The sequence below is a fragment of the Galeopterus variegatus genome, unplaced genomic scaffold (assembly GCF_000696425.1).
Source record: "Galeopterus variegatus unplaced genomic scaffold, G_variegatus-3.0.2 Scaffold913, whole genome shotgun sequence".
NCBI classification, from domain to species: domain Eukaryota; kingdom Metazoa; phylum Chordata; class Mammalia; order Dermoptera; family Cynocephalidae; genus Galeopterus; species Galeopterus variegatus.
Window position 1 is genome coordinate 376,516 of NW_007727024.1, and position 25,802 is coordinate 402,317.

Consider the following 25,802-nt stretch of genomic DNA (forward strand, 5'->3'; position numbering starts at 1 on the left):
AGAAACAAGTGATTGAAATTTCTTGGACATAATTGTGTAGTTGGAGCTATAGATCTCTTCTAAGTTGCTACATCACAACATAGCCAAGTCCTTGGCATCATGTGGCAGTGGAAAATGCCTGGGCTCAAGGGCCAGATGAACCTCAGCTCAAAACCTGGCTCTGCAATGTAAACGATCTGGGTTAATTTAGGCAAGTTTCTTAATCTCCCTGAACCTCCGGAGGGAGAGAAAATCATGACCCTACACAGGATCAAGCAAGATATCTAAAGGCCTGGGCACAAACCCTGGCACACAGTCATGGACGGATATTGGTTCTCTCATCTCCCCTTCTTGAAATTCAGCACATTGAAACAGCTGTGGAACATTGGGTGACTTTTCTAAACCTTTGTTTTCACATTTGTAAAAAGGAGATAACGATAATACCTATTACAAAAGATTATTATGAGAAGTGCATTTTAAATATATTGCGAGCCTTAACAAAAGTGGCCCAAGCCTCTCTCAACCTCTGAGAAGCCTTGATGGTAGCCCATGTGGATAGACTAGAAAGAAGTGATTGAAAATTGATGAAAGTTACAGCAAAATAATAGGAAAAAATAAAAAAACTACAAGGGTGCTTAGCCAAATGACAAAGTCTAGGTTGAAAAGTCCCACTGCCTGTGTTCAAATACTACTTTAGTAGCTCTCTGATTTGGGGGATAATAGTTACCTTCTGTGTATCATGGTTTCTATAGCCATAAAGTGAGGATAATAATAATGTGACCTTACTGCTGTGAAATAACCTGGCTCATAGCAATTAATCTATTAATATAATTACCACCATCATCACTATCATCATCATGCCATGAGATTTTCTTTTTTTTTTTTTTTTTCCTTTTTGAAGACTCCCACTATGGTAGATTTCAGGATACCTTCTATTTAATAACTAGGTCATAAAATTCCTGAAAATGTAACAACTGGCTCTGGTGAGCTGGTATAAGTGAGCTCAAGCACACCACTATTTAGATTCAGAGGTGGTAAACCCAAATCCTTTCAAGTAAATGTAGAAAATGGTCTAGTAATAGGAAAACAGGGAGCAGTGGGGATTCTGGTGAACCAGAGAGTATAAGCTCCGTTTAAAATCATTCACCCCACACTGGCCAGCTGCCAAAAAAAAAAAAAAATTTCAAATTCTAATGGTTTTGTTATTGTGAATGCAGTGTTCTTCTCCTTTCTAAGTTCTTATTGCTAGAATAAAAAAGGCAATTTTTGTATATTTGACCAATATCCAGACACCTTACAAGTTCTATTCATTCTGATAGGTATATTTTTAGTCTTTTAGGATTTCTATGTATACAGTCATTTTAACATCAATATAGTTTTATCTTTTTTCCAATGTTTATCCTCAGTTTTTTTTTTTTTATTGTATTCATTTTGGCTTAACATTGTCTTCAAAGGCCCATCAAGTTAAGTTAATTCATAAACTGAGACCTAGGGCAACCAGTTTTTGACCTTTGGACCAGATGATCTCAAAGGATCTTTCTATAGAATTTAAACTTCTACAATAGTCCATCTTACCCCTCCTCTTCACATATACACAGGGTGGTACTTGACTATTGGCCATTCCTTTGACCTTACTCCAAGCAAAGGACCACCCAAGGGCATTAACATTCTTCTGAATGAAGAGTACACCACTTTGAACAGACAGCATGGGAGGATGCTTTCATCTTTCTTGATATTATAGTGGCAGAGTTTTCCTCTGGTAAGATCCTTTTTTATATACACAGAGACAAATCCTTGAGATTCCTCTGATTTCTGTAGAGAATACCTTTTGGAGCTACCGTAAGTCATGCTAAGTTCTTTTTTTTTTTTTCCTTTTTGTCTTTTTTCGTGACCGGCAATGGATCGCAACCCTCAGTGTTGCGCCCACACCTCGCTCAGCCAGTGAGCGGCCGGTCTGTATGTGGGATCCGAACCCTTGGTGGGAGCGCCGCCGCGCTCCCAAGCGGTGCACTGTAGCAGTGCGCCACTGGGCCGGCCCCTAAGTTCTTCATTTGTACCATCTCAGAAGCACCTGGGCCTTAATACTCCCAAATGTTTGGATTTCTTATAAGGAAATGGGCCACATTACCTTCTCTGGTGGCCCCTTGAGCTGGCCTAACCCAAAGTACTCCTACCTCAAACTCAAATCCAACGTGGTCAATGGGGATGGCGTATTTCCGGGCATAATTCTGAGAGACACCTGTCAAAAAAGACTGTGTGAAGTAGAATCCAGAGATCCAAAAGACCACAGGGGGGCCCTTGTCAATCCATTCCTGGAGAAACAGAGAAGTAAAAATTCAAAATCAACAACACAGCAAAGATAGTTCAAAGGCAGGTAATGTAAATAAGTCCCATAAAGAAATATGCTTTTTCCCATTTTTCTTTAAATAGATAGCCCTCTTACTTTAGCTTATCTTTTCCCAGTTTTTATGAGACTGACACACTACCTACTACACTAACAGGATGCCCTTGTTCCCAGTTTTTAAGTAAGGGTACAAAGTAATATATTTCCACTTTAAGTAAAGCACAGGTGTGAGCTAGTGTCAGGGATCAATATAGAGTGGTGGGGACTGCAGCAGTAGGGGATACGTTTCTTGTCTCAACTGAGCAGCAGGCATTCATTTCCAGCAATGGTTGCCATGCAAAAATGCAGGCCCATTGTTTCAGGTCTTCCACTGTTTGCAGGACAAAAGTCTCTGGATTTTTAGGTGTAAAAATCCAATGTTTACAAGCTAACTCAAAATTTTTAAATTACCAGGTAGCCAAACCAAACATACGTATTTGCCAAATCTGGTACATAAGCCATCAGTCTGGGACATTTATTTTGGTTTCTACTCTTGCCTCCATAGACTATAACCTTTTCAAGGGCTACGAAAGGTCTCCCTCCTGCCCCCAGCTCTGGGAAGACTGTTTCCAGGTGCTCTCTGGGATGCTGCGTGGCTGTCTGCCCTACTCCTCCTGCCTCTAATCTGTCATTTCAGAACACCCTCTCCACCTGAATGAGCATGCCAGGTGCCCAGTTATGCTGACTCTTAGGTACCTGAAAGAAGGCCAGGCGGGCCAGCAGGTCAGCTATGTAGCCCCCCAGGGGCTTCAGTGATGGGTAGGATTTGGCTGCCCACATGCCTGGCACTTTACCCATGAGCATGCTATTGAAGACTTCCTCCAGCTCTGAGGACATAAGGACCTGTCCTTTGATGGCTCGCCCAAGATCAATGAGGCTTCTACGAACCACTTCTGTCAGCCTGCAAGAACAAAGGAGATGGTTGAGCTTGGCTCTCTGGTGGCCACAGTCTACCCAGGAACACTGGCTCCAGGTCTCCTTTCATAACGCCCCCATAGCCTTGAAAGGTCAATAAGTGCACAATCATTAGTTGAGAAGAAAATTAAATCAACCATTACCTCAAGGTAACTTTGATGTATATCTTTCCAGATTTTTCTCTATGTAAACAGAATAAATTTGGGGGGTGGGGGAGGTGGTGGTATGGGGATCTGAACCCTTGACCTTGGTGTTATCAGCATCACACTCTAACCAAGTTAGTTAACTGGCCAACCCTTAAACACAAAATATTTTTAATGGGATCATACTATATTACCTTTTTTGTTATTTGTTCTCTCTTAGTGTATAGGGAACATCTTTCCAATTCCATAAATAGAGACCTAAATCATCCTTTTTAGTGACTACCGAGTGTTCCATTTTATTTAACTACTCCCCTATTGTTGAAACATTATTTCTAGATTATTATTGTTGTAAGCAACATTGCCAGGAACATCCATCTGTATCAATCTTTGTGCGAATGTCTATTTTCCTTCTAAAAGAATTTCTGGTTCAAAGGGCATGCACAGTTTTAAGCCTTTTAATCTATACTGCTAAAGTTGTTCTTTTTATAGATTGCAAGGTGCACACCTGAGAAAAGGCAACCAAAGGGCAGCCTGGGAGATGCCACCTGCCTCTCTCTCTGTTCTGAATCCCAGCCAAGCCCACAGGGAGTTCACCAGAGTGTGCCAAATAATCTGCCACTAGAGAGAGCTTGTCATCCTAAAGACGTATGGAATCTTAACCAAATAAGCAGAAGAATGATCAAATGTAAGAAAGGGATTCCTGGATGTGTAACCACCAAACATTCATATCCAGAGGAATTTAAGGTTCAGATATCTGGTGCATGTGCTTGCTGAGGGTCAAGGGTCAAAGCTACCATCTGAGGGATTACACCACAGACCTCTGTTCCACCTAAAGACCTGATCGCAAATTGTTTCTCTCTTCTTGCAAGTATGGACTCTGCTAATCTCAAGGTTTTGGTACTCAAGGAAGCAACACTTGCCCCAGAAGACACAACAGTGGTTCCCCTGAACTGGAAGCTGGACTGTCACCTAATCAATTTGGGCTCCCTATACCACTGGGCGAACAGGCAAAAAAAGGTAGAGGGCAGGGATGGTAGAGTATTACCTGAGCTGATTAATGGAATGGTACAGAATATTGCCCAAGGTGATTAAAATCCTGACCATCATTAGGAAATAAGATTGCTGTTACCCTGTTCTCTTATATTATTACCACGACTAGTGGTAAAGGCTAATGAAGGTCCCTGCAACCACCAAGGAAGAGCTCCAGTGGCCTTAGGAAAGAATGGGTAACAGAGAAGGGAAGACATTGGGCCTGGTGTCTGGTCAGACGAATGAGGACCACAGCCCTCTATGCCAAGGTGAGTTTTCTCATCTGTAACATGGTGGTAGAGGGATTAATAACTGTGCATATTTCTTTTTTTCTTTTTTTTTTTTTTCGTGACCGGCAACAGATCGCAACCCTCAGTGTCACGCCCGTACCGGACCGGGACCGGCAACGGGATCGCAACCCTCGGTGTTGCTCCCGCACCCTGCTCAGCCAGTGAGCGGCCAGTCTGTATGTGGGATCCGAACCCTCGGCGGGAGCGCCGCCACGCTTCCCAAGTGGCGCACTGTAGCAGTGCGCCACTGGGCCAGCCCCAACTGTGCATATTTCAAAAGACGATTGTGTGTTTTGAATGAGAATCATGCCTAGTGCTTGGAACCATATCTACCAATAAAACCAGCTCAAATGACAACTTTTACTATGAGTTTGTGCTTAGTGTGAGTTTTAACCTGACTTTACAGATGTCACATAAATGAATGGGAGAGAATGGATAGAAGGAATGATATAACCGCGGCCCACACAAGCTGGAGAGGGCCCTGTTCACAGCTCCCTACGGGTGGGACAAACCACATCCTCTGCATGGCAACCCAAGTATCTCAGCTACTGCCCATTAGATTCTACCCCTCATACTCCAACTCCCAGGCAAAATGATCCGGCCCACCTGTTGAATCTGATGATCTCCTGCCTTAGGACAGTATTCATGGATTCCTCATAGACCACGGGGTACAACTCCATGACCACTTCCAGGTCAAAGTCTTTGGGAAGCTTGGAGAGTAGGTCCTGGGCCAGCTCCTCAACCACTTCCTTCGTTGCAGGCAGTAAAGACATGCATGAGAAACAAGACCAAAGGCTGAGGCTTTGTCTGGGTAAACTTGAAGTAGTGAGCATCTGTCTCTTTAAACATGGTCTATTGGACTTTCCTGGGAACTCTCCTACAGAAGCCAGTTCTACCTCATGGAGTGGGGGGGTAAAAGAGGGCACTCATCACCCCACCAGCCTTGGGGAGGGCATCACCGCTCGGCCCAGAGAGTGAAAATGCTGGACAATGAGGACCCTGTCCTCACACATGGGGCAAGGGTCTGAGGGCCAGGCAGGGGATTCCTGCTCAGTCAGGAAGCCTCAGGGCAGAACTAAACACTGCCAAACACCTTGTGTCTTCAAGGTCACCTCTGGGTGAGACTCTCCCAAAGGCCTCAGAGCTGGCCCCATAGGACCAGCTCCTGGTGCAGATGTGACTCTCTAGGAAAAAGAAAAGCCCTGCGCTTAGCTGACTTGGGAGGGGGATAGGCCTAGAGGACTAAGGAGGAGTAGGACCCAGGTGTGGGAGAGACAGACAGCTCTGCCATCCTGTGGATCTGGGAGACCGGAATGTCACTTCTTTCCCTCTTCCCACCGTGAGGGCAAATTCCACCCTACACTGAAATACACCAACCAGGCTGGTTTCCCTTCCTATCAGTTACCACTTATGGCACTACAAACCAAATCAAGAAACCAGAGCAGCAAGGTCCATAGCTGGAAGGGGTGGAACATGAGATAGCTTGAAAGGTAGAGAAGTGAAGGAAAGGGTGGGAGAGATGGGGTGGTGGAGTCAGGAGATGGTGATGCTGGGTCTGGCTCTGCCTCTGATTTTAGGGAGGACTTGAAGCCAGTCACTTCCCCTCTCAGGGCTTGTTTTCCTTTCATTTGCAGACTGAGGTTGGTAGACTGGGTCAGTGTTTCACAAAATGTGGACTGGCACCACTAGAGGTACCCAGATTTTAGGTGTCTCCAGGACACAGAACAAATAAGTTATTCTCTTTTCAAGTTTTGAGCATCCTTCTCTTTTCATTCTTCTCAAATAGAAAGTCTCAGGTTGGTGCTAATTTAACAGTTCTGTAACACTTGCTGATCTTTTAACAGGAAGGCCTTAGTTCAGGGGCTTTGGCCAGCAACAACATCTGGGAAGAACTTAATAACTATTTAGCTTTCATTTTCTTTTTGTGCCTATTATGACCTTATGGAAATGATATTGGGTTTCCATTTTATGCTTCTGATGTGCAGTTTTTAAAAGAAATGTTCTTAAGCAAAATAGTTAGTTTAAAATATGTAAATGTATGTAAATGTCATACGTAAATCACCTATTATAGGTGATACGTGGATATAGTGAAATGTCATAAGGGAATAGTTGATGTTTTGGAAACACTGGTTCCCTTCCAGCTCTGTAAGACTAGAGCACCCACTCCCTTCTTTGGGGGTGTGCTCAGTCCCCACTTTCTGCCTTCTTGGTCAACACCTACAATCCTGTGTGCCCACTGGATGGGAAACACCTATCCCAAGCTGGGTTACCTGGGGGGACTTGCCGCTCCCTCCCGACTGTCTAGGGAGGGTCAACATCACCCCTTGAAACAGTTGGTTGGTTTCCTGGTTGTCCTTGGTAATGTCAGCATTTTCGTGGAGGCCGAACACTTCTGGGTGGGCTGTGATGGGGAGGGTCCTGAGATACTCGATATAGGACTGGAAAAGAAATCTTCAGTTGATGTAAACACAGGGTCCCCGGGGTCCCACAGATGACTCAGGGCTTAGCTGGACCCAACCCAAACAGGAATCACACTGTGTGGTAGCACAGGCCCCACTCCCCACCCTCCCCACCACTCACAGCCAGGCTGGGTGAACACATCTCAAGCTCTTCCTCATATAGTTTTCTGGGGAGTATCTCCTCTCTCACCCCAGCTTCCTCTCTTCTCCCCAGGAATCCTGGCTTTGGAGTCAGAACTGGGTTTGGATCCTAGTCATCTGATACCCCAGTATCCTTATCCGTAAACAAGAAGACAAATGAGGTTATAAAGGGATAAAACCTTGGCATGTAATGGTCATCAATAGAAGTAAGCTCCTTTTCATCCTTCCTCCAAATTTCTTGTTTTCATCTTCTCCTTCCATTTCCTTGTCTAGTTTTTCTGTCTCTTCTCTTTTGCTACCTTCTGAACCTTTGTTTTCAGGTAGCAACTTCCAGCCTGTTCATTACCATGGCTTTATCTTAACCATCCTTCTTTCTCCTCACCCCCCTAGAAGAACCCTATATTTTGAAAGACCTTTTCTCCCAAATACCCAGCACTCATTCAACAGTAGCAATGTCTCTCTTGCAGACTTTTGGGAATATTGGAACTAGCTTATAGACCCCAGTCAGGAAGCGCACAGCTGCTCCTGGGATCTCCTTGGCTACACTGCAGCCCCATAGCCATATGGAGACTACTGAGCTCCTCCGAGGGAAAGAGGTAGGCTCCCTCCCTCAGCCCTCACCTGGTAGGTGCCATGGGGAGGGATGTAGTAACTGTCTCCAGGAGCCAGGCGGTAATAGTCCTGCTCGATTTCCTTACAGTAGAATGTGGACAGAAGGGACAGCAGGAGACGCCTGTCTTTGTCATCAGTCACTCTGCCTCCATAGTTACATTCCCCTGGGGACAACCGACAGAGGAAGAAGTTGAGCCCAGGGAAGGTCAATAATGAGCTTGGTCATCAACCTGAAATATGGGATTCTTCCAGCCAAGGAGCTCTGCTGGGACACAGTGTTGCTGAAGCCATACTTAGCATGGGATGAGAAGGCCTTTTTGGTATTAGGGTTGCTACAAAAATAATACATGTTCACCTTATTAGAAATTAGAAAAGAGAGATAAACCAAAAGAAAAACAATATAATCACCAAGAATTCCACCAAAGATAACTATTAATATTTAGGCATCTTCCACACATTTTTTTTTGTACATGTAGACATATTGTATATGTGAAAGGTATTACAAAAATGTGGTTTAGGATAAGAACTTTGGCCTGAGACAGTCCTGAGTTCCAATTTTAGCTCTGTCACTTAACAGCAGTTTCTCATTGGTCAGAAAGCTGAGATAACTACAGTACCCAGCTTACAACACTGTGGTTAAGATTAATTTTTAGATTATGTTTATAAAGCACTTAGCATGATGCTTAGCATATAGAAATCATTCAATTAATTACAGCTATTACAAATACATATACTTTAGAAAATTGAGATTACCTATATATACTGCTTTGGGATATGACTTTCCCCACCCCAGTACCTCATCATTAATGTTATTCTATGACATTCTGGTTTCTACACTCAGATTTATACGAAAAGAATTAGGTAATCCTTTGGAGTAGACATTACATCCAGACCATCAACCTTGTAATGCATTTTGCAGCTGGTCTAGATTTCAGAGTATTAGAGTATGTGGGTGCACCCTGGTATTTGGTAGCTGGGGTTGACAGACTGGTCTACAAGGAGGAGACACATCTGTGTTTGAGGGTGTGTATGAGTGTGTGTGTGTGTGTGTGTGTGTGTGTGTGCAAGGACTCCTCTGAAGGGTGGGCTCATTCCCAATTTCAACCATTCCAGGAAGAGGCAGGTCTACAGACAGGAAACAGGAGTAGGCAAGAGATGGACCTTTGATGTCTTAACACCCATGAGATTTGGGGGTTGTTTATTACCTCAGCCTATCTTGCCTATCCTAACTGGCACAGTTGGAAAGTGACTATCCTCAAGCTGGCTAGCACAGGAGGGACAGGGTGGTTTATGACCGGCAGGCAGTCAACTGCTAAGACCACATCCAAGGGCAATAGTGTGCTCATTCTATGGACTGAAGAGGAGTGCTGAGATATTCTTCCACATAGCCTGGAATGAAGAGAACATGGCTCACTTCTTTGGAGAAGTTCTTTCATAAAACTAAGATTTGCTGAACTTGTACTGTGTATGCCACTTTGGTTTTGTTTTAGGGGACGTTGTACTGACAATCACTTTAAATCAGGATTTCTCAACCTTGGCACTATTAACATGTCGGACTGGATATTTCTGTGTTGTAGAAGCTGACTGTGCATTACAGGATGTTTATCAGCATCCCTGGTCTCTGTTTACTAGATGCCAGTAGGACTCCCCTTTAGTTGTGACAACCAAAACCATCTCCAGACATTGCCAAATATCCACTGGGGGGCAAAATCAACCACAGTTGAGAACCACTGCTCTAAAGCCTCAGTCTCTTCAGCTCTAAAATGGGGTTACTAATATGAAACTCATAAGATTGCTGTGCAGCCTCAATGTATTGATCATGAGTGTGAAATGCTTGCCAGGTGCTTGGGAAAAGGATCCAGACAAACTCTTTAACACATGGAGCTGAGGAGGGAACTCATGTGTGATCTTGAAGATGCCCCAGTTTTCTACTGGGCTGCACTTTGATCTTTAGCTATGGTATTTCATTCATTTAACACATCTCTATTTCATCTGCCATCTCTGAGACTATACAGTGTGTTTCTTGAGGGCAGTGACCAAAGTTTATACATTTATATTCTTCCATATCATGTCCTAGTACATATTGGGTGACTAATAAAGGTTGCTGATGGATTGCTTTACTGAAGGTGTTCCCACCTCAGGATCACTCTGTCAGGAGTGTTCTCCTTCCTGCCACTGCCCCCTTCCCCTGTTTCCTTTCCACTTGTAAAACCCTGACCCATCCCTCAAAACCCATCTCTTCTGCCTTCAGGAAGTTTTCCATGATCACCTTCATCTCCCACCCCTGAAATTTAATCATTGTGCTGCCTTTCTACTTTATAAGTGCTTCTCTTGTTGAACTTATCACTATTGTCATTTATTTCTTTATATTTTCCTCCTTTTGTAGATTGTGAGACACTTAAGTGTAGGGATTATATCTTAATTTCATCTTTTTACAATATCCAGCACGATAACTAAAATTAGTAAGAGCTCAATGTTTGTTGAGTGAATGAATGAGTGAGTGAGTGAATGACTGAATGCAGACAGGAGCAGAAGAGCAGGAAGGTGGAATATGATACTGAGGGTTTACAGCAGCAAGCTCCTCCCAAAATACCTGTCAGGTATGTCAGAGCGTCAAATGGCACCTCCTTGTAGTCACTGAGAAACATCTGTATCTGCTGCATACTAATCCTTAGGTCGGATTCGTTGAATTCATAAGGAATATTCCAACCTGCATGAGGCAGAGAGAATTAGACGCTTCAACGCTGAGAGCTCTTAATTTTCACTCAGAAATTGAGCTGGTGGAGTTAAGCATCGTTATGGATCAAGAGCCTCTTTTAGCCCCATGAATATCAAACACTGGGCCAACTACTAGCCTTGACATTTACTGCCAACGTGGGAACCATTCTGCCTGAAGAAACATCCATTCTAAAATCAATTTCCTTATGGATCTCCCCACTTGTTAAGGAAGACATTAACATCCTGGGATTTGTGGAATGAGAATTATTCAGCCTGGCTGGAATAATGTGGTAAGGCACAGAGCTCCAAAAATAACACTAAAACATAGCTAGAGAGCAGCAGCTATGATTAGGCAACAAAACTAAGCTGGTTTTAAGAATTCCCTTCCTCACGCTCATGGGAAAAGTGGGTGACCAGCCTTACAGAAACTGACACTTGCATTTGTAAGGGTGTAATGGAAAATGCCCATGGGGGCCAGACACATGACATAAATGTGTGAACTGGGCCCGGTATAAGACAGCAGCTATGCTGGGACCTGTGCTCAACAGAGGAGATTAATTTCTTCCTAAACATTTACATCAAATTAAAGATATTATAAAATAATAAGACGTGTGTGCTGGCAGATAAGCACAACTGGGCAGGTGGTTGTGAGCTGCACTGCTGCATGGATTTTTAAAGGTCTGGCACGGACAGGGGGAGAGTGGCAGCTGAGAAGGTGATGTTTGAATTGCAGGTGCAGAGGGATGTCCCCTTGGCTGCCTCGACCCTCCACCACTCAGTGGAAGAGTCAGGTGGTCTGTGGAGCTAGCTGGGCCCAGGGTGTGGAGGTTGAAGGAAAGGAAGAGAATGTTCAGAGAGAACCACTGAGGGGACAATTTGCCTCCTTATATAACCTAAAAGAACTGCTAAGAACACCCTGAGGGAGGTCATTTCAAGGCTACTGAACAGAACCAAAGGCAGCCCATAGGTGAAAGAAAGGTAATCCAGGGCTGGCCCGGTGGTGCACTCGGTAGAGTGCAGCGCTTGGGAGTGCGGCGGCACTCCCGCCGAGGGTTCGGATCCCATATAGAGACCGGTCCGCTCACTGGTTGAGCGCGGTGCGGGCGCGACACCAAGGGTTGCGATCCCGTTACTGGTCATGAAAAAAGACAAAAAGGAAAAAAAAAAAAAAGGAAAGGTAATCCAACCTTAAAACCATTATGATATGGGATTTGTATTTAGCAGTTCGATGATCTGCTCTAACAAGATTATTAAGCTTCTCATAAGTTAGGCCATGGATAGGTTATGTTAATAAAGAAATGCATTGTTTTTCAACAAGAAGCACAGACAAATGTCCCAGGTGTATTTCTGTCTTTTGTTGTTATGCACATGTACAGAGATGCCTAAAATGTTATAAATCACCTGGTGACAACTCCCTGGAGAATGGTCATTGTGCCTAAAATAGGCAAACACGTGCCAAAGGGAAGAAGTCCAGTCCTCTCATTATCACATTACTACAGTAATTAGGGAACCTCTGATTTTGAAGCATCACCTCTCTCCCTGACATTGACATTGACCTAGTCCTAGTTATAGGGTTGCCAGATTAAGCAAATAAAAATACAACACAATCAGTGGAATGTCCATTTTAGATAAATAACAAATTATATATAGTATAAGTATGCCCCAAATACCACATGGAACATACTTATACTGTGTTTACCAGCAACCCTATCTGAGTGGAAACTTGAACACACACCTGTACACACACCTGTGTCTGTCTGTGATCCTTCCCCCAGGCAACCCAAGTGCACTGTCATTGCTTACCTAGGGGGCCAAAATTTCTCCTCTCTTGAACGACGGCGTGGAAAAAACAAAGGCCAAACAACAGCTTTTGCCACATCACTGCCTTTGCACAGCTTTGGAAAAACACGGGGTCTGAGATGGGATCATTGAGGTAGGAGCGCAAAAGATTGGCCCGAAGCCCTTTGGGGGGCTCGTTAGTCATTTTGATCCCATTCTGGAGAATGCTGACTGGAAACTTCTCTGATGGATAGCTGGTTAGCCAGAGCCTGGAAGAACAACGAAACCAGCTGTCAAGAGCAACACAATAACAAAAAATAACAGCTACCATTTATTAAGCACAGCTAGATGCTAAACCCACACTAAGAATTTATTACATATTCTTTCATTCTCCTTAATCCTCACAGGCACCCCATGAGGAAGGATTTACTATCCCCTTTTACCAGTGAGGAGATGGAGACATGGAGCAGTCAGTTGGGCTTTTCAAGGACACACCATTTGGAAGTAGATGAACTGAGATGAGAACTCGGGACTCTGACTCCAAAGCTCCTGATCTTAACCCCCTCGCTCCCTGCTGGAGGACTTTATAAGCATCTATTATTGGGTAAAGTACCATACCAAGCACCATATGTGCAATCGAAGTGGGCAAAACCTTGTTTCTAGCTTCCAGGTACTTATGGCCTATTGCTAGGGGAGGAAATGGGGGACAGGCAAGGGATAAAAGACAAGCAAACAGGATTCCATCATACAAGGCATTATAAAATCAAGACCCCAGGAAGGGAGCATGGACTGTGGGGGTCCATGAAAAGAAGAGTTTTCAATGCGTTGGAGGGAGCTAGGCAAACATCAGAGAGCAAATATCAGCAAACTATGGCTAGGGAGCTGAATCCAGCCTATTGCCTGTTTTTATAAGCAAAGTTCTATTGACACACAGCTATGCCCCTCATTTACACATTGTCTGTGGCCGCTTTCACCCTGCAATAGCAGAGTTGAATAGCTGCAGCAAAGACAATATACACACAAAAAATGGCAACGTGTATAAAAGTGTTTAGAAGCAAATAAAATTTGTAATTTTACTCTGCCTGTTTTTATAAGCAAAGTTCTATTGACACACAGCTATGCCCCTCATTTACACATTGTCTGTGGCTGCTTTCACCCTGCAATAGCAGAGTTGAATAGCTGCAGCAAAGACAATATACACACAAAAAATGGCAACGTGTATAAAAGTGTTTAGAAGCAAATAAAATTTGTAATTTTACTACGAATAGGTTAACATTTTGGTATATTGCATTCCAGGCTCTTATTAATTTGTTTTTCCTACCCAAGCTCAAGTTACATACACACCATAGCATCCTGCTTGCTTGTTGGTTTGTTTGTTTGCCGGACATCAGGGAGATTTCCAGCAGGTGGATCGGGGAGTGGAAAGTCATTAGAGGCACAGGCTGAGTAACCGTGTGGAGGAGGGTGAGCTGGGGATATGGTCAGGCTTGACAGGCAGTTGGCTGTGGTCCAGGCACAGGGCTGGGAGGGGAACAAGGAGGCCTTAAACTGGTGGCCTAAGACCTGACCTCAGCCTGCAGATGGGTGATGTTTGGTTCATGCCATTTGAACCCACACAATGCTGAAACATTTTTGACATAGCTGCCAACTTTTAAAGATCTAGGGCTTTCTCCTAAAACTCTAGATTCTCACCTTCCTTTCTCAGCCTGCAGATGGGTGATGTTTGGTTCATGCCATTTGAACCCACACAATGCTGAAACATTTTTGACGTAGCTGCCAACTTTTAAAGATCTAGGGCTTTCTCCTAAAACTCTAGATTCTCACCTTCCTTTTAAAATCATCAGAAAGTCTGATCACAAGAAGCCTGAATTCCCGAATGGAAGCAGTTAGTAAGCATTTGGCAGTAACTACCGTTCTCTATAGAGCACGTGCTCCCAGTTAACCGCAGTCCCCACCGTTCCCTCTATGTATGATGCTGAGGCCAGCTGCCTACGAGGGTAGTCGTTGTGCTGTGGAAGTGGACTATTTCTGTGTCCAATCCTCTTCACTCATTTATGTTACATGCCTGGTGCCTGTAAGCAATTGAGTTCATGACTTTTGGGCTAGGACCACATTATAGTAGACCTTAAATGTGAACATAAATAATGTTTTCTTTACTGAGTGTGTCATTGGAGGTCAGTGAATCCACTCACCATTCCAAACCCAGTAATATTATTGAAACTAATGGACTTCTCTTAAACTCTATCCTTTTTGGAAGTCTTATATGAAAACAAACCAACTAGGGCCTAATCTGACTTTGTAAATAAGCACCAAACACTTTTCTATTTTCAGGCAGACATGACTAAAATGAAAATAACCAGCAAGCTTTGTTGCCTAGAGCAGGGGTTGGTAAACTTTTCCTGTAAAGGAACAAATAATAAATATTTCAGATTTTGTGGGCCCATATGGTCTCTGTTGCAACTACTTGGAGCACAAAAGCAGCCACATGAGTAAGCATGGGTGTTCTTCAATAAAACTTTATTTCTGGACACTGAAATATAAATTTCATATAATTTTCATGTGTCATAAAATATTATTCTTCAGTTTTTTTCAAACATACAAAAATTAGTAATAGAGTTTGGACATGTTGGCCCCCCACCAAACTCATGTGGAAATCTGATCCCCAGTGTGGCAAAGTTGGGAGCTGTTTGAGTCATGGGGGCGGATCCCTCATGAATGGATTAATGCTCTCCCTGCGGGAGGGGGTAGTGAGTTCTCGCTCTGTTAGTTCCCTTGAGAACTGGTTGTTTAAAAGACCCTGGCACCTCCCCTCTCTCTCTCTTGCTTCCTCTTGGCACATGACCTTCTTGTACCCACTGGCTGCCTGCTGCTTTCCACCATGAATAGAAGCAGCCTGAGACCCCACCAGTTGCAGCTGTCCCAGAATTGTAAAACAAATAAACCTCTTTTCTTTATAAATTACCCAGTCTCAGGTATTTTGTTATAGCAATAAAAAATGGACTAGTACAACTAGCTTGCAAGCTGTACCGAAAATAATCAGAAGGCTAGATTCGACCCATGAGCCGTAGTGTGTTCATCCCTGGTCTGGAAGAACAGAATCCCTGAATTTTTTGAGTTGAAAGGGATTTTAAAGTCTGTCTGGTTCACCCCTCATCATTCTATGAATGTGAAAACTGAGACTCAGCCTTGTTGGGCTTTAAAGTTCATAAAAAACAAACAGTTGTTTCCAATGTTGATTAAAATTCCATGGAGCCCAAGAAATATAGGATAAAGGAATGACAAATGATTCCTGCACTTTCTTACTCAAACTAGTACAGCAGGTATTACACAGTATCAACATTATTCATCCATGGGCTACCTTCAGCTAGACCAGGAGCTTCCCAGGGTCAGGACAGGATGTTGTTCATCTTTGTATTTCCAGCCATCAGCATTTGTCTGGAAGTTGGGTCTCAGAGACACGCAGCAGTGGGACAACATCTCACCTGAATCTGATGTGGGTGCTATCAGGAACAATCACCTCTTCACAAATCTTCTCCAGCTCAGGCATCCAACTTGTGGCCAGGTGGCAATTCTGTAAGACCACCCAGGTCCCATCTTTGATGGCACTGTTGATCATTTTGGCAGCAATAGGGCCTTGGCCTTGGCCAAGGGAGATGGTCTGTGTTCTGGTACCTCCCATACCAAGATCATCAGCAAACTTTAGCAGGCCTGAGACCAAAAAGAAAAGGGGCTTTTAAGAGAGAACAGGCCAGCTAAGATCATATTAACAATAACAACATAATAGGAGGGGTTACATCAAAATTTTGGATTCAGAAACTCATTGGCTTCCATTAATTACAAAATAAACATCTCTCTGGGGAAGCTTTAGACGTCTGATAAGACAGTTGAACAAGCTACAGTCAACTCGCCTTTTGCTCTAGACACATAGACATTCTTAATAGAAAATAATCAGTAAAAAAGAAATACAAAACATAATAAAGTTCAGAATTCTATTAAAAAATACATGAATTTGGAACAAAACAAGTAAAACTTCTAGAAATGGATAGCGCACTCATTGAAGATAAAAACTCAAAGCACTGATTAAAAGAGCAGATTAGGTACTAAAAAAGAGAGAATTAGTGGAGAGTGAGGTCTGTAATCAGGGAACCACCTAGTAGTAATGAGCATTTCTAGTGTCCAGATTGTGGTCTCCAACCACCATTTCCTGTGAAAGAACTGGGGTTTCTTTGAATAACATTTGTTTCCAGGTCTAGGGCAGGAAATGTACAAGATGAGATTGGAATATACAATAGTTCTAGGAGTCAAGAAGGCTGTCAAAATTTACTGGGGTTATGCAAAAAGACACAGGCATGAAAGTACTCCCATAAGTTGAATAATTTGAGCATCAAAAGAATAATCATGGCTTCAGAGTAAAACACCATTATATCTGAAATATCCAATATGTTGAAATTCATGCATTCACAATGGTGCAAAAAATCTTATTGCTTCACTTTGGAGGTTACTAGAGCACCAGTTCAACATTCTCAATGCTGGTAAATAAGAAAGAATCAAGTATCTATTCTGCCTGTCCTGTTTCAACTATATTTGGAGTAAACCAAAGCATCAGCAAAGGAAAATTCTTCTTTATAGAAGAGTTCCAGCTAATAAATGTGGAGGGAAGGACAGAATCAAAATATCACCATTCTGTAGCCCCTTATGAAATAATGGATCTTGGTAATGATTTTCAAAAGCCAGTAAAACTATTAGTCAGTGGTTCCCAACATTGGCTGCATGGTGGAATTACCTGAAGAGCTTTGTGAAACACGATGCCTGGGTCTCACCCCAAATATTTTAATTTAATTGGTCTAGGATGTGGCCTGTGCATTGAGATTTTTTTCTTAAAGCTCCTCAGGTGATTCCAATGTTGAGAACCATCACGTTAGGTGACAGGCTGATGGGAAACTTTATAAAGAAGAGGCTGGAGGAGTGGGGCTGGCTCACATTGTCAATGCCTCCTGTTGTGAGGCCCAAGAGGGACACAGCAACTATAAAGTTTCCTGTGAAATCATCCAAATCTGATCAAACTTCTCAAGTAGAGGAACCGGAATAGGCTAATTATGCCATCGGATGTAGCCAGCCCATCCTCTACCAGCAGATCATCAATTTATCATATTTATTTATCATCATCTGCTTTACCTGTCTTGGCTTCCCCCTATGGAATAGGCTAATTATGCCATCGGATGTAGCCAGCCCATCCTCTACCAGGAGATCATCAATTTATCATATTTATTTATCATCATCTGCTTTACCTGTCTTGGCTTCCCCCTAGTTTCTCTTTTATAAATCTGCCACATAAAGGGCACAGGGGTAAAAGCAAAAGTGCAAGAAAGGGGTCATGAATTGCTCCTTGGTGCTTACAGGAACCAGAAAGGGCACCAGTTTAGTTCAGCTCCTCCTCTGCCTTCCTTTGAGGGGCAGAGGTGCCGGCTTGTTTTCTGGGTGAGGATACATGCCAAACCTCCCAGCTGTCACAGGAGAATGTCACTCCTGTCACTTGCATTTCTGGTACTCTTTCTTCATTCAGCAACAGAGAACACAAAAGTACTGGGATGCCCCAACAGAACAGAAAACGAATCTATTCCTGTCAACAACTCATCATATCCTTCCATATGCATAAATTATTTCTGGAAAGATACACAGAACTGGTAAGAGTGGTTACCTCTGGGAGGATGAGGAGCAAGATGTAGCTTACACTATGCCAGGCTTTCTCAACCTCAACACAATTGACATTCGAGGCCAGATTATCTTTTGTTGTGGGAGACTGTCCTGTGCACTGCAGGACACTGAGCAACACCTCTGGCTGTTTCTATCTTTCTGTAGGCAGTGGCACCCCACTAGTTGCAAAACAAAAACATCTCCACACATTGCCAAATATCCCCCGAAGGGCAAAAATCACTCCTGGTTGAGCCACAATTCTATATCTTTTGGCCTGATTTGATTTTTTAAAAAACTACGTGAAGCATTAATTATTCAATTAAAAATTAAAAAATTAAAGCAGCTAGTCAGAGAAAAAAGTTTAAGACACAGGGGATAGACTAGCACCCAGCAAGCTAAGTCCAGCCCTGGGCTTGGCTGTCATAAGGTTTTTAAGAAAAAATGTGAATGACTTATCAAGATTAAAAATGAGCAATTTCTGCATTTTTGGTTTCTCTCAAAAAATCCGATGATCTGGCAATTCTGGGCTCACATTCCCAGATGGCACAGTTTGCGGGTGCTGAGTAGCAGCCGCCCCAGCCCCACCTTTGCCTGTTAACTGCTGAGACCCCTGCTGCAAGGAGCATGCTCTTGTTACCCATCCCCGCATTGTGGGCTTACGTTCTTTACGCAACATTCTGTCCTCACCTGTCATAGGGTCTGCGCCTGGAGACAACACGAAAATCAATGGTGCACAACAACTGGAATCCTTGTGGCATTGTGGGCTTACGTTCTTTACGCAACATTCTGTCCTCACCTGCCATAGGGTCTGCGCCTGGAGACAACACGAAAATCAATGGTGCACAACAACTGGAATCCTTGTAGGATCCCTGGAGATCAAATGTCGGGGCTTCAATGTACACCTTTCCCATGTGTTCAGCAATAAACTCCCGAATGGCTGGGATCATTTTGTCAGGCCGCAAACATCGGAGGATCACCATCCTTTCCAGTCCTTGAAGGAACTTCCACGATCCAGGGAATTCCTCCTCATGGGGCCAGGCCGAGTCATAGATAAGTTTCCACTCAAGTGCGTTTTGTTCCAAATGTTCCATCAGGCCTTTCAGTTTCGGTAAGGAGGATGCACGAACAACTTCCGACCACGCCTTCTCAGACAGCCATTCAGAAAGTGGGTTGGGGAAGGGGTTATCCAGGGCGATGCCTCCAGTTAGAAGGAAGTACCAAATTTCCTCGTTGATTCGCCTTTTCTCTTTCATGATGCCGATGGTCAGGAGGAGGGAGAAGAGCAGCTTGTCCTTCTCAAACAGGGAGCGGCAGACATTGTTGTAGATGCTCAGGGTGAAATGCTCAATGATGTGCTCGATTCGCAGATCCAGGTCTTCACTCTTCCTGCTGTGGGCCAGGGAATGCACGTACAGGCTGATGAACCACGTCAGGGAGTATTGGTACATGGGCTCAATGTTGGCCAGGTCAGAGATACAGAAGAAGATGGTGGCAGAGTGGACAGCCACTGGCTTGTAGCCCAGACGAGTCTCGTCGATCTGTGTTTCTGTCATCGAAGCTATTTCCTGTTTCTCCGAGATTTCTTCAGAGAGCAGTTTGGAGGAGGACAAAACCTTGATGGCAGTTTCATCCTCAAGGATGTTGCCCTCGGACTTAGACAGGACCTCTAAGATCTTATCTTCAATTTCCTTCAGCTGCTTCTTGTTCTTGGCACTTTCCACAATCAACTTGTTCTTTTTCTCTTCCAGTTCTGGCTTCTCCTTGGCAGCCACAATGCCAAGGAGTTGATCTTGGAGACCCAACGGGGTGATCATGAAGTTGAGGAGACAGACTTTCACGGCGACCTCAGGGAGGTAATGAGGGTTCCTCAGACGGGTTGTTATGTACAACTTAAAATCCCTGGAGTATTCGATGATATTTTCACCCAGCCTCATGTACTCAACCCCTTGCTGCTTGAATGTGGCCTTGAGCAAGATGGGTTCAATAAAGGCATCTAGCTCTTCTCCCACGTTTTCAAGTAAGACAGGGTTACCAAATTGCAGAGCGTTTTCCAGCACCCTCACATAGTTGGCATCAGAGAACTTGATGACTGACAGTTTATTCGCTTTCTCCATGTTCTTGATCCACTTATTAGCCTGACCCTGAGGGTCAATCATTAAGGCCCAGCGTCTGGAATTGGACACAATGATGCCGTTGTCAATGGAGAAGGAGTCAACGGGGAGCCCAGCAATCTGCCAGGCGCGGATTTTTACGGGATCCCCTAAGGTATTGCTGAGACTGAAGTCACTGGAGCCTGGGATGACCTTGTCCTTACATTGGGCCAACCACTGGTTTTGGCACTGGGTCCGATAATCTACTGTAAAGGCACCCAGATAAGCCACGGTCCCCGAGGACACCAACACATCTCCTGTCAGATTAGTATAGCGGATTCCCAGCTGGTGGGCAGCTCCTGTCCATCTGTCCTTCTCTCCTCCAAGACCACTGATCAGCTTCTCTGCCCTGATCAGCTTTTGGGAGCAGATTTCAATGTTTTCCTCCAAGGTCTTCTTCTTCATGTTCATCTCTTCAAAGTCGTCGTTCAAGGCCTGGAGACGGTCTTCCACCAGCTTCAGCTCCGATCGCTTCTGGTTCAGCTTCTGCATCTGTACATTCAGTTTCCCCTCGGCCTCCCTCAGCCGCTCCCGCTTGGGAGCCACCACCTTGGCCACGCGATCGTACACCTCCATGGCCCTCACCCACTTGCACAGACCCTCGCAGGCAGAAGACACGTTTTTAATGACAGCTGGCTGGAATTCTGGGTGATCGATAAACCTTTCCCGGATCCTCTTCATGATCGGTGGGGGGATGTTGTCTTTGTCATATGTCTTAAGACTCTCTAAAAATTTCAGATCTCCGAGAATCTTTCTTGACACCCCCCAGTAATCTTCTATCATCTTACCTATTCAGTATAAGAAACAGGATAACAAGCTGTATTAAGACATTCTGGCTGAGATTTAAAATCTGCAGTAGCTACTGCTTGTATTCGGAAAAAAAATCTAAGCTTCTTGCCAGGGTCTGGGAGGCCCAGATGACCTCACCCATCTTATTTCTGCCTCGCTCCCCTGGACCTAGGTCACGAAGGACCCTCCTTCAAATCTGTCACTATCCCAAGTGCTTCCCTACCCTGAACCCTGGACCTGTGCTGTAAATGGCACCTAGCTGGCCATTAGACAGGCATCTAGGTTGGTCACTGACCAGACTTCAGGCTCCTCTGTGTCCCCCCTAGCATTTTCTTTTATCTCGCCTGATAGAAGGTCCATTTCCTTTATAGGATTTACTGTAATCTGTAATTTTTGCTTACTTTCAACTGTCTACCTCTCCCTCAAAGGTGTAAGCTCCTGCTGTGTTCACTAGAACCTGGCATAGTGCCCCACACACAGTTACCAACAAATGCGGATTATCCCACTCATACGTGGGGAGGGCAACAGAAGCCACAGCCATGGGCACGTGTTTGGAATATTGTTTTCCAAGTCTGGGAGGTAGGTTGGACGGAGCCCAGTCAGTCCTTCTTGTGAGGACCGGTGTGAGTGAGTGAGGGGGTGGTATTGAGAGGAAGAGTGAGAGTTGGGGGAGACCTGTGGCCTGCCCAGAAATGTAGCCAGGCCCCTGTTCTCAGCACCCATCGTGCTGTGCTGATGACTGATCGAGTCCCAATCCCATCCCTGGACAATCCTCCTTTTGCAGATGAGTTGGAAAAAATTGGGGACACTTTTTGGCTCACGGTAATTGCCAAACTCAGGCTAGTCAAAAAAGTTATACTTTGAGACATCATACTGGGTACCACCAATCAAATGTATCCCATTCCTAACTGTGAGCACAGCAACCTGCCGAACACTTCCCATGAAAGATCTCGAGTCCCAATCCCATCCCTGGACAATCCTCCTTTTGCAGATGAGTTGGAAAAAATTTGGGACACTTTTTGGCTCACGGTAATTGCCAAACTCAGGCTAGTCAAAAAAGTTATACTTTGAGACATCATACTGGGTACCACCAGTCAAATGTATCCCATTCCTAACTGTGAGCACAGCAACCTGCCGAACACTTCCCATGAAAGATTTTGTGCCTTCTGGAAAACGATCTGCTTCATTTAAATTCAATGGCTTTTTTGCTCCATCCCAATATACGCACTAAATTCTATGGGTTGGGTGAATAATATGCACACTTTAATTTTAATTTACTGATGGGTTCTGTGCTGATCATCAGTGATCCAAGATGAGAACTGACATTCTCGAGCTGACCATGTTTTGTGTGTCTCTGCAGATCCCAAACCTGGCTGCCCCTGGGAATCACCCGGGAAGCTTTAAAAAATACCAGTGTGCAGGCTGCACCCCAGACCAATGGAAGAAAATCTCTAGGAGGGAGGCATGGGCCTCAGCGTTCTTTAAGCTCCCCAGGTAATTCTAGGACACAGCCGGGCTGCAGAAGCACTGGCTAGCTCTTCCTTGCTCAGGACAACTTACTACACCCCAGCTGCTTCCCTAAAGGATTCTCTTGTAAAGTCCACTCCCTGCTTGGCCATTTCTGATTACCTTTGTGTCTTCTTCATGTGGTATTTGCCCTAAAACTCAACAGAGAAGAGGGAATGTGAAGCAACAAAAAGCAGGAGCCAGAGGGTCCCAAATGAGGGATCAGGGATTTCTAACATCTCTGAAGGAATGAAGGAATAGCAGCATTGTTCCCAGGATGCAAGGGCTTGAAAGGCAGGAAATGGCACTGGAGTTGGTTTCAAAAGTCCTTGTTCAGTTCTGAGGCACTGGTCTTAATACAAGGTCCTACATCTAATTTGGATTTTAAGGAGAATGAATATTAACCGATAAATGCTTCCAGGCTCAGTTGTACAACGAGCTTTCCTTTCCTTCTCTGCTATTCCTTTCTCCCCATTTCTAAATCTCTGTGTCCTTCTCACTTTCTCCCTCTCTCTGTCTCTCTGTTCACTTTTCTTACCACTCTCTCTGTTTCTGTGTCTCTCTGTGTCTCTGTGACTCCACATGTGTGTCTCTGCATCTCTGTGTCTCTCGGGGTCTCCCTGTCTCCATCTCTCCCTCTCTTACCTTTTCATCCCTCAGTCTCTTTCTCTCTCTCTTTGTTTCTTTGCTGCTGGACAGTACAGGGATCGAACCCTGGATGTTGATTTTATCAGCACCATGCTCTGGCCAGCTAAGCTCACTGGCCAGCCCTCACTTTGTCTTTCTCTGGCTGTCTCTTTCCGCTCTCTCTCCCCTGCTCTCATTCTCTCTGTCACTCACACACGACTGTGTGTATTTGTTCCACACCAGGCCTTTAGTCTGCGTGACCTTCATTTTGGTAATGGTTTGCACCTGCGCTAAGCGTCTTCGCTAAGCTCAGCTTCACCTACAGATACCGGCTGATGGAGAGCAAAGAGGCTGGTGAAGTTCAAGAGACTGCTTGGTGCATGCGCACATCCTGCATCTTTCTTAATTCTTCCAGCCTCCACCATCCTGCCCACAGGCCTGGGGCGGGGCTAGGCTGGGGCGCTGCCCCCTTCCTGTCAGCAGAGAGCAGCCCATGCAGGCTCAGGGTGGGGTGGGGGTTACCGGAGCCACTAGGGTCGGGCTTCCTCTCTGGCTTCAGCCCTTTCATGACACAGATGCTCTCCATGACCAGCTTGACAGGGCCTGGTGGGTTCTGCATCGCCTTCACCAGTGAGATGTCGCTGGGGTTCAGGGTGTCCAGCGCAGCGAGCGCCGCCTCAAGCGCCGGCATCGCCTCGGCCAGGTCCCCCTCACACTCGTTCTGCAGAGACAGAAGGGCTGAGTGCCTGGTGCCTGGCATGCTGTGGCGAGACCGAGCTCCGCTCCTGGGTGAAGCAGAGGGAGCGGGAAGTGGTGCCTCCTGCCCAGATGCCATTTAAGGACAGTAACTCCTCCTGGAGCTTTGTACTCGAGGGTGGCCGTGACCCTTGACTGGCAACAGGAATGCAGGCGTGACCTTTGGGGGCTGTGGTTTGGATGTCCTGGACATTTGAGTGTTCACCTTGTTTGTGATCATAAAAAATTAAGCTTTTGTTTTTTAACAAATTCCCAAGAGATCAATGAAGTGAGCGACTTCACACCCATTGATCAGGGATGGGTTGAGGGATGGGGTAGAGGATGAGGCTTAAGGGTCGAGTGACGGATGGGAAGGGGGTAAGGGCAAGTTTAGAGAAGAAATGAGGCATGCGGGGTGGGAGAAGGTCGGGATAGGGTGAGAGTCCTGAGTGTCTTGTACACCCTCAGAGACAAGGCTGGGGTGAAGCTCAGGAACAGGGGAGAGTTTAAGGCAATATAAGGATGAGTAATAGGCATAGAGAGCAGAGCAGGGTAAGGAGTCAGAGATAGGAGAGAACTCAGGGAAAATGAGACGGTGTGTGTTTTATCCATGATTTGTTAATTTAAACAGAAAATTAATACAATAGAATATTATTCATCCATGTAAAGGAAAGAAGTACTGAGACCTGCTACAACCTGGATGAACGTTGAAATCATTGTAAGTGAAAGAAGCCAGACACAAAAGGCTACCTGTTATATGATTCCATTTACATGAAATGTGCAGAACAGGCAAATCCAAAGAGGCAGAAAGCAGGTTAGTGGTTGCCAGGTGCTGGGGGAGGGAGAGTGATTGCTAATGGGTGTGGGTTTCTTTCTGGGGTGATGAAAATATTCTAGAAGTAGGCAGTGGTGATGGTTGCATAACTTTGTGAATAGACAAAACCACCAAATTGCACAATCGAAAAGGGTGAATATTAAAGCTATGTGAATTACATCTAAAGAAAGCTTAACATCATAGGATTTTAGGACTGGGATGGACCTTACAGATTAGTTAGCAACTCATTTACCAAGTTCCACACACACACGCAAATGTCCCAAGAGGTAAAATGAGTTAGCTGAGTTCATACAGCTGGTTACAATCCTCTGTTAGTCCCGCAAGTTCAAGGAGTGATCACATAGCCATGATGGAAGTGGAACTTCACAAGAGAGCATCGATTCCTAGACTGCCTGAAGCACCATGCATTGAAGTCTTTGTATCCCACAGGTTTATTGTGACAGGCAGACAAAACAAAGGTTGTCGTACTTTTGTTTTGGGGGGGAAAAAAAGCCATGATAGAAATTACAATTACACTGTGATGGCAATGACATAAATCTATCCATGTGTGTGGATAGGGACTGGGAGGAAACTACTAATTAAAAGTGAAAATTGAAAAGGTGTCAAAATCAAGTTTTAAAAAAATTTTCATATGCATCATAACCACATTTGTTTTTATGATGAAAACATAATTAACTATAGCCCCTGTGTCTTAGCAATGCAAGGAGTAGCAGGACTGCTTGAGAGGCATGGAGCATGGGGCACTCCGATGAAATGTATTCAGACTTCCAGTAATTCTGCGCTATCTACTGTCCTCATTAGGGGGAAAATAAATGATTCATTAGCTTGAAAAGAATTGACCAACATAAGCGAACTGTTGTACTTGTGAATCAAGTGTTTGAGACCTGGCTCTTTCTCTTGCAGTATGGCTCCATCTGCACTGCTGAGCCCCTGCTATGCATCAGGCACCGTACTGGGTGTTCTCCCATGTTATGTCATTTCTAGAGGAGCAAAGAGATTAGGGAAAATCAGCAGTCCT

At 44.6% G+C, this 25,802-nt stretch overlaps 1 protein-coding gene across 1 annotated transcript in view; it reads right to left on the reverse strand.

Moving 5' to 3' along the window:
- The window catches only part of DNAH3 (dynein, axonemal, heavy chain 3), a 118,015-nt gene that overhangs the window by 2,748 nt on the left and 89,465 nt on the right, over positions 1-25,802 (reverse strand). Inside the window, exons 35-44 of the mRNA XM_008573407.1 lie at positions 23,737-23,935; positions 18,939-21,080; positions 15,931-16,156; positions 12,473-12,717; positions 10,545-10,661; positions 7,961-8,115; positions 7,010-7,177; positions 5,346-5,488; positions 3,059-3,263; positions 2,108-2,291 (exon numbers count right to left, since the gene is read on the reverse strand). Coding sequence (XP_008571629.1) covers positions 2,108-2,291; positions 3,059-3,263; positions 5,346-5,488; positions 7,010-7,177; positions 7,961-8,115; positions 10,545-10,661; positions 12,473-12,717; positions 15,931-16,156; positions 18,939-21,080; positions 23,737-23,935 — 3,784 coding nt within the window. The remainder of the gene's footprint in view (positions 1-2,107; positions 2,292-3,058; positions 3,264-5,345; positions 5,489-7,009; positions 7,178-7,960; positions 8,116-10,544; positions 10,662-12,472; positions 12,718-15,930; positions 16,157-18,938; positions 21,081-23,736; positions 23,936-25,802) is intronic.